Source organism: Bos mutus, chromosome 8 (assembly GCF_027580195.1).
Source record: "Bos mutus isolate GX-2022 chromosome 8, NWIPB_WYAK_1.1, whole genome shotgun sequence".
Classification (NCBI taxonomy): domain Eukaryota; kingdom Metazoa; phylum Chordata; class Mammalia; order Artiodactyla; family Bovidae; genus Bos; species Bos mutus.
In genome coordinates this window covers 9,908,946-9,918,385 of record NC_091624.1, presented here as the reverse complement: position 1 = coordinate 9,918,385, position 9,440 = coordinate 9,908,946, and the positions used below count along the sequence as shown (strand labels likewise).

The 9,440-nt window shown below is 45.1% G+C and overlaps 1 protein-coding gene across 5 annotated transcripts in view; it reads left to right on the top strand.

Moving 5' to 3' along the window:
• The first annotated feature begins 453 nt into the window (after window positions 1-453).
• Window positions 454-9,440, top strand: part of ZNF618 (zinc finger protein 618) — a 200,734-nt gene continuing 191,747 nt past the window's right edge. For all 5 annotated transcript variants that reach the window (XM_070375048.1, XM_070375047.1, XM_070375049.1 and 2 more), the window contains exon 1: window positions 454-607. In XM_070375048.1, the coding sequence (XP_070231149.1) occupies window positions 575-607 (33 nt within the window). In that variant the 5' untranslated portion in view covers window positions 454-574. The remainder of the gene's footprint in view (window positions 608-9,440) is intronic.

Sequence of the window (9,440 nt, the reverse complement as noted above, 5' to 3'; positions counted from 1 at the left end):
CCGCCCAGAGAAGGCTCCCCAAACTTTTTTTCCAACGTGAAAATGACCTCTCGGAGGGGCTGGGGAGCGGGGGCAGGGCAGGAAGGCTCTGAGGGGCGGGCGCGGGGGGCGCGGGGCGCGCGGGGCGCGGCGCGGGAAAGTTTGGGGGGCGGATGCGCCTCGGCCCGGGGGCAGGCGGGCGGGCGGGAGCCGCGCGCCCGGGGGCCGGCCGGCTTTGTGTGCGGCGCGGAGGCCGGTGGCGCGGAGGCCGAGGCCGAGGCCCGGAGCTCGCGGGCCGCACGGCGAGGCCGGCCCGGGGGCGGGCAGGGCGGCGGGGGGCGGCCGCAGCCCCGAGAGGGCGGCTCGGCGGCGGCGGCGGCGGCGGCGGCCGGTGCGGGCCGGGGTGGGGGCGAGGCCGGGCGCCCCCCGCGCGCCCCAGCGCCCCCGCCCCCCCGGCCTGAGCGGGGCGGGCGGAGGAGGGAGCGGCGGCGGCGGCGGCGGCGGCGGCGGCGGCGGCGGTGGCATTGTGCGCGCACCAGCAGCCCGGCCCGGGAGGAGCAGGACGCGCCGGGGCCGCCTCCTCCCGCACGGACCCATGAACCAGCCGGGCGGCGCGGCGGCTCCGCAGGTACGACGGGGGGCCGGGGGCATGCACCGCGCGGGGGACCCCGGGGGGCCGGGGCCCGGGGCGCTGCGCCACTTCATTGCAAGATTTGCAAAATGCAAAGTGCCTGGGCACGTTTGCGGGCTTTTTTGTGGGCGCAAACGGGAGAGTCGGGGTCTGGTGAGCCCCCCCGGGCGCAACGGGGTGTGCGGAGGGTGGGGGTGACGCGGGGATCTTTTCGGGCCCCCACCCGGCGCCCCCTCCAGCCCCGGGCTCGGACCGGAGCCCAGAAAACAAAGCGGCGAGAGAACAGAGCAGCCATTTCAGTTTGGACAATTCACATTTTGCAAAAATGCAACCCCTTCCAGATCTCCCCCCTCCCCTCTAAATTTACAATTTCCCCCTGACCCTCTGTGCGCTCGGGGTCCCCGATGACCCCTCGGGAGGTCTTTCCCCCCTGGCTTCCTATCTTTGCAACAATCTTTTTTTTTTTTTTAGGCCATATTTCCTTTTCTCAATTTTTTTTCTAATTTTTCTTCAAACGGTAGTTTTTTCCCATTAAAACGACGCCACCTAGAGGATACTATTTTGTAAATAAAAAGAAATTAAAATTGAAAAGAAATATTTTTATTTCTTATTTTTTCAAAAGTTTCCTCTCTAAGGCAGCGGAGAGGACAGAGATTCTTTTTTTTTCTTTTTGAGGGTGACAATTTTCACTTTGATCTTTCCAGGAGCATAGAGACAATTTTTATTTCTGAAGCCAAATCCAGATAATATGTAAATGAAAATTAAGCTAGAATTTGAATGAATTCAGGTTTTGAAGGGGAGAAGGCAAAAAGCCTTCTAAAACCAAAGTCGATTTGGCTGCCCAACTCATTTTAGTTTGAGAAAAAACTATTTGGAATGAGGAAAGGAGGGAAATTGTTGAGTTTAGGAAAAACTGGGAGAATTGGCTTTATTGAAGCAATTAGAAATTGTACTTCATTGTAATTTGGAACTTGTTTAGCTCAGTGGGCAAAAAAGACTAATTTTGCCATTTGGCAATATTTAAAGTTTTTCTATTTCCAAGAAGGAAGGATTTAAAAGAGAAATAGAGCCTAAAATGTTGGCTTTGGACACACCCAAAAATTGTAGGTCTTATTTTTTTAATTTTTCATTTACATTTTACTGTGTTTAAATCCCAAGGTTCTAAAGAAAAGCAGAAACTGGAAAAGTTAGAGTGAAATCCATTTTTTCCCTGCATTTGTTGGGTTGTGTGTTGTTATTTTTTTTTTGTTTTTTGCTTTGATGGAATAATTAAGACTGTTTTCTGATTTTGTTTGCTGAAAGGTCTAGGCATTTCTTTTTTTGTTGTTGTTTTATACAGAAAATGTCAGCAACCTTTTCTGAGCAGTATTCAGTGGGAAAAAAATGTAAATTCATTACATTATACAAATTGAGTAGTCCACAGATTTGTAGGAGAGACCGCCATTAAAATAAGATATGCATAATTAACATTATTATGAAAAAACTAACAGTGGATTCACAGAAGCTCATTTTTTATGACATGCAAGTGAATCAGTTGGTAAAGACAAGGGTTGAAGAATCCTTGGTAAGAAGAAAATTTTCCTTTCTGTGTGCTTGTTCAATCTTTCAATTTGAAAATTTTATTATTAAAAAAAATATATCCAGTTTGGTTTCAGGCCTCTTTGATTGTGCTGTGGGGTTGATAGTTTACTAACATTTGGTATTTTTCACAAATTTGATTACTTTCAAAGGGGGAAAAATCCATTAAGCTTGATCATTTAGTTGGGGGGGTCTAATTTTTTTTTTTCAAAAGCACAAATTTTACTGACTTAGGAAGGAAAGATAAAAAAGGAAAGGACAGAGAAGAGATGAAAATGCTGATTTTTATCCATCTTCTGTAGTGGAATACTTACTTTGCTGAAAAAATGGGGTAAAACACCAATTCAACTTGATTCTAGCATCAAATTTTAAATTTTTTTTTAAGGGAAAAAAATCAAAATATAAACAAAAGCCAAAACCCAAAGAGACTTGTCTTTGGATCATGAAAGCATATGTGCACATATTATTTGATGGTTTTTGGCCTTCAAAAAAGTCAAGGTGAAGCCAAAAAAAATTTTTTTTTTCTTTTGGGAAGACAAATATTGGCCAAATTGAAATTTAACAAAGGAAGATAAGGTACCTACCCAAAGTTGAAGGGTTATTTGTGATAAATTACTATCTGAACTTGCTGGGGATTTTGCATCAAAACAGAAAGTTCCAATTTTTCTCTCCAAAAGGAGGGGGAAATGTTAGCATTTGAGGAGTGGTTTCTTGGATGGGACCTGGTGGTGGGTCACACAGGGCCAGGACAGAAAATCCTATTCCCTTTCACCAGCCACCAGCTGGTCTTGGAAGAAATGATGGCCCTGGTCCATGAATTCCCAACGCCGTTTTGGGGAAATACACATTTCTAAGGGGATACAAATTCTGTGAAATATATTTGACAGTGCAGAGGTTTGACATTTCCCATCACCGCCATTGCATTTGGGAGATTTTTACTTTTTTAGTAACAAAATCCTTCAGGGCTGACTGGCCACATTCTGACATATTTGGAATGAGCTTTTTTTTTTTTTTTTTTTTAAAGTAGCGTAATTAATTTTTTTTCTATTGAATTATTTAGGCCGATGCCGAGGACAGCCAAAGAATTTATAATTTCCAAGGGCTCAGGAGGTCTCACGAGACAGGAGAGCCAGTTTAGCAGGTGATGGGAGGAGAACCGTGTCCTGCATTGGGGAGGGGTGGGTGGGCACCCCTACCGGGCATCTGAGAAAGACTCAGGGTTGTTGATAACAGGTTATTTCTGGTGCAAGGAATAAAAATATTGCAGCATGTTCCTTTGTGTGCCCTGGATCTCCTGACACACAACTCAAATTCTTTCATTCCATTCTCTTGAAATTTTGTTGTGTTGTTTAACAGTTTAAAGGGAACCCCTGACTAGAAATGGAAAATCATCTCTGTTCTGTAGGCTTGTTTTTTCTTTTTTTTTTTTTAAATTGGTTATTCTGATCATGTTTGTTTTAAAGGAAATAGAGGTGCCTGATGGTACTGTTGGGGGCGGGGTCAGTTTTCTTTTGTTTCTATTGGCGTCTCTCAGGATTGAGACAGTGACCTGGGCCTTGCCTTTCTCACCTCCTATGGTGGATGGAAGTGTGACCAGAAATGGATATATATCAGCTGATTTTTATTAGGCCATGTCTTTTCACCAAACTCTTTTGTGGTCTTGGGCGAAAAATCTGGCAAATTGGACTTGAGTGGTAATTTGATGATGGACTGAGTTATTTTGGTGAAAGATCATTTATGCTCAGTTTCACAGAGGAGACTCTTATTAATGCTTTGCTTTTCTGCCTAAGGAGTTTTTTTTTTTTTTTTTTTAATTTTCTAATAACGTTTGAAATTTCAAGGGCTTGCTTTATTGCTTGACTTCAGACCAAGCTAAGAAAAAGGGTTTGCTTATATTTTCAGCCCTGCACAGAGGTGAACTTGAACAAGGGCTCTTGCTGTTGCAGAAGGAAAACAACAAAGATGGCTGGTCAGTATGAGTGTGACCTCTCCCTGGTCCTAGGAAATAAACAACCAATGGTTTGTTTTGTTTGAGAAACAGTTTAAAAACTCCTGCATTGTCAGATACCATTCTCCCCCTCCACCTTTGACTCAGCTGTTGGCATACTGCTTCCTCTGACCTCAGAAGGCTCATGTTGTCTCCTTGGAAGGGTGATAAGAACTTCCTTGCGTGTTTCATTGGATGTATAAGCAGACTTTTCATGATCATGGTGAAATTTTGAAATTTTTCCATGTTCTTGTAATGTTGCATGTCAGTTGTGTCTCCTCCCTGGTGATGGAAGGTGAAGAGGCTTTGTGGGTACACAGGAGGCTTAGTTTGCCCACGGTCTTGCTGTATGATCTTGGACAAACCACTTTTTTCCTTCTGAGCCCTCAGTCTTTGTGTTTGTTGTATGAGAGCTTTGGAACAGAGCAGTGATCCTAATAAGTCGTTTTCTTCTCTGATTCTGACTCCATGCGATGGGCTGTAGCTGCCTGGATCTCTGTGTTGAGAAGGATTCTGAGGTCACATCCGGACTCCGACATTGTGGAGGATAGGGTGCAGTGGTCACGTAGCAGTGCCCATCACAGGATGGGGAGTGTGCCTGTACTCGCCATACCCAGGCTAGGTTGTGAGTCACGACCCATTAGTGGGTTGTAAGATCAGTTTAGTGGATCACAGTCAGCACACACACAAAAAGAACAGAGTAGGATACAGGGGAACACACACTAGCAGAGGCATAGCTATGTATCCCAGGTAAGTGTTGTCTTAACGAAACTGTAGTTTTATTTACATATGCTGATGGGTGTGCACGATTAAGTCCTACTGTGAGGTATGGTTAAAAGAATTTGACAGTTGGTGGTCCAGATGATCAAGGATGATGTGCTCCAGGAATCCCGCATATTGCTGCTTATACTTCATTTTCTTATTACCCCAGTAGACTTTCACATGAACCCTTTGGGATCAGTGTCCTGGGTCACATTTTTTTTTTTTTATTCTCTGGTTGAGCTTACCTGAAGGGCCAGCTGTGAAGAAGTCTCGACCACGTAGCTGGCAGTCAGGCATGCACCCCAGCTTGTTGGCTTTGGATGAGACGGGAAGGGCAGGTGCTGTTAGCTTGTCCTTCCAGAGTGAAGTGGCATCTTGGCCAGGTCCTCTGGCTGGGAAAGAGACTGTATAAGTAGTGTGGGATCCCAGTCTTGGTCACTGGGAGAGCAGCCCCAGTTACTTTTATTCCTCACTTACTTCACGTTGCCAGAGGACTTTTTTTGGAGTTAAGAAAGTTCATGTCTGTGCTATATTTAAATACCTATCAGACTCTGAGTGAATGTCTGTGTTTTTGTGTGTATGCGCTTCCTAAATAACTCCAGAATTGCTGTCTTGGTCTTCTCATCTTTTAAATGTGTCAGGCCAGTGCTGTCCAATCGAAATAAAATTCAAGTCACAAATGTGAGCCACATATGTCATTTAAAATTTTCTAGTCATGCTTTAGAAAAACCAAGAAGAAACAGATGAAATTAATTTTAATACTATGGATTATGTAACAGTATATCCACAGTGCTATCATTTCAGTATTCATTAATATAAAAATTATTAATGTGCAGGTTTACATTCTTTCTTTGGAGGGATACTGAGTCTTTTCTGACTAGCCACATTTCACGTGCTAGTAGCCATATGTGGCTAGTGGCTTCTGTATTGGACAGCATAGAACCAGACCAGTGTTCCATTTTGTTGTTACTGGGTGGCCTCAGAAGGTTAGAACACATCTTTGAAAGCCCTTGGTTTTGTTTGTGGGACTTCCTTTCTGAACTCTACGCGCTGAGGCATTTCATCCGTATAGCCTCTTCTGGCCAAAGTGGTCCATGCCTCCCTTGTATTTGCCCTAAAGCAGTCTTCTGCCAACGTTAGGCCGGAATGCTTTAGACGGAAGGACAGATGATGGCTAGAAACTCCAAGATATTGTGTCTCAGTATGTGTGCCGTTGAAGTTGAGAAGTGGAGGAGTCTGTCCTAGGAGGTTGGTTTAAAAAGTATTTCTTGAGAAAAGGATGAAGATGGAAGAAGACAGCAGGTGCGTAGGACCAGGATTGGGGGTCTGAGGGGTGGGAGGAGATCTGGATGCAAAGATGATCAGTCAGTGCAATTCATTTCTGAACTGAACATGGAACCACCAGGAAATTCCCCCCAGGGGAGGCCTTAAACACGAAGCATAGAAAATTTCTAACAGCCACCCAGTTGGTGAAATGGAAAGGTGGATGTGAGGTCAGCCAGACCAGAGTTTGAAACCCAACCTCATTGCGTGGTTAGCCTTGTGTTACTTTGGAAAAGTCTCCTTTGGTTTTGGAACCACAACTTCTGCATCTGGAAGAAGGGGTGAAATAATCTTGACCTTGAAAGGTTGTTTTATGATTAAATGAAGCAATTCACGTGTTCTATCCGGCCACTCCTTAGAAGGTGGTCAGTACATGTTAGTAACCTCTTGACCCAGTGGTCTCCATTTGTGGAGGTTGAATGCCAGTGACGGCAATTTCGGTTGTTCTGCAAACTTGCTGACTTATCTTTAATAGGTAGAATTAAGTAACAACAGAAAATGTGCATTTTTTGTGTGTTGTGTTAAAACAGACTAGGATGAGACATCTCCTGGGCCCTACATGTCTTTCCTGTCCAAAGCGTTGTCAGTGCTTTCATTCCAAGGATGCTCTGGCGCCTCCAGATATTCCTGGGTTTGTTTCAAAGCCTGTGGCACACTGTTTAAAGGGATAAATCTTAATTCGTGGTGAACCGTCTACCTTTTTTTTTTGAGGATTTATTTTATTTTCTGGCTGTGCTGAGTCTTCGTTGCTGCACTCGGGTTTTCTCTAGTTGTGGTGAGTGGGGCTACTCTCTAATTGTGGTGCGTGGGCTTCTCATTGAAGTGGCTTCTCTTGTTGTGGGGCACGGGCTCCAGGTACGTGGACTCAGTAACTCTGGCTTAGTTGCTCCTTTGCATGTGGGATCCTCCTGGACCAGAGATCGAACTGGTGTCCCTTGCATTGCAAGGCAGGTTCTTAACCACTGGATCACCAGGGAAGCCCTAAACTGTCTACCTTTGAGAGTCTGTTCACACCAGGCCTTCTGTCTTTCATGACCTTTCCCTCATTTTCCTCTGTCCCATGAGAAACCAGACCCCCTTGAGACCCACCTGCATGTTCTCTTCTCTGGAGTCCCCTGGACCTTTGTAGCCTGCAGGACTTTCCAGGTAGTCTGGACTCACAGATGGGAGTTGGTTGTTCGCATTTCTGACTCACCAGCCAGCTTGCGAGTTCCTTGAGGGCAGAGATCATGGGTTATTCAGTTTAGGGTCTGGCACAGAGCAGCAGCTCAATAAATGTTTGATGACTTAATCTTATTTTTTGGAAAGAGCTCAGATCATCTGGATTTGGGGCTAATGAAGAGTAGGTGACCAATTTGGGTTTGGCCATTTGGTCAACACCTGTATTTTGTTAGGAAGCCATAAATAGATTTCTTAGGACTGGCTCCAAAGCCCATGGCTCCCTGGGAATAATAATAAATAAATAATAATAATAAATCAGAGAGGGCTCCATGGATGAGACTAATGCTCCTTTGACTTCACATGTTGTGGAGATTTTTCAAAAGTTCCCCACCCCTTTTCTCTCCTGTTGTATGAACCGTTTCCTTAAAATAGATGGAGAGATCCAGATTTGCATGTATGGAGAATGGGGCCCAGCATGTCCAAGGAGGTGGAAGAGGGGGAGTGCCTTGGGGTGGAGGGGACTTGATAATTCCCTGTCCTTACTCCCAGAGCTGGTCTTGGCCGTAGGCCCTGGAATTGGATGTCAGAGGATTATTTGTAGATACACGGGCCCCTTAAATGTGAAGTAGCTTAATGTGTGATTTGATGTTCAACCAGACCCCACCTTTGGTCAGATTCCCGTTTGCACATGCTAAAGATTCAGGGAAAATTTATGGAGGATAACTGAGAATATTCTGTTTATTTGCTTAATTGTTTTTCCCTATAAGTTTTAGAAAGTGCTGTCATTGTTAACACTGTATAGCCCAGCTCAGTAAGTGAGCACAGACTCCCATATTTCCTCCATGGTCAAGTTCCCACATTTTCTTATTTCTGAAATTGGGATGTGTTTTACAGTAGATGTGTGTGTTCTGTTTCAGCGCTGTTTCTCCCTTATTTTTTTTTTTTTTTTTTGTCTCAGAAAGCTATTATAAAATCGATGGTGTATCTGACAGTCTAAGGCACCTTGGAATTGAGGATATAGAGTGTCCTGTTCCTGGTGGGTGAACTGTGACAATTAGGGACTTCCAATTCTGCCCTTTTATTTTAACCTCACTTATCTCTGGGCTTGGCGTCTCCACCTATAAGTGAGGCTGGAACTTTGCCTTTGGAAGAAGCATCTGGAACTCTGAATTAGCCTCACTTTCCTTCTGTGTCTTGCTCTGGTCCCTTTTCTGAAAGGCTGAAGCAGCCCGTGGGAGGAAGGTGAAGCCTTGGAAACAGGTGGTCCCTTCTGTATGGCCATGTGGACGAACTGTCCTGCCAGTGTCAGAACAACACCAGCTGGACATTTCCAAGGGTAGAACAAACAGATGGAAGTTGGGGGGGCAAGGCTCCGCTCCCCTCCCTGCTCTGCTCCTTAATCATATTGTGAGCTTTGTCCAGGTTTTCTGCATCTGTAAAGTGGTGATGATAACAGTGATGATGATGAAGGCAGTAACAAGTGTGGCACAGGGTTCTGCTGAAAAGTTGCGAGGGGTGTGAGAAAAAAGTTACTTTTCACTTGCAGTGTGTTATTTGTGCATCTAATCCAGGGATGGTAAATAAGTAATATACATGCCACCACTCCCTATTTTTAAGCCTGTGGCAGACATTGCTAATCAGTCATGGCAGTCTTTTCCATGGAGCCTGGCCAGTGGTCTTAGAGTCCTTCTTAGTATGAAGCTACCATATGAAACCAGTTTGTCATTTCTGATTTAGGCACACACGCACGCATGCACACACGCCTGGGGGGAGAGGTGGAGTTACTTGCCCAGAACCTGAGTGGATAGGCGGAGCCACTTCAAGCCTCAGATTTCTTAACACGCACACACACACAGACACACGTAGACATGCACATGGACACGCACCCACCTGGGAAGAGAGGGAGAGTTTTCTTGCCCAGAACCTCAGTGGATAGGCGGAGCCACTTCAAACCTCAGATTTCTTAACTCCTCAACCAGTGCTTTTCCTACTATTTGCACAAACACTCTGTCAAAAGGA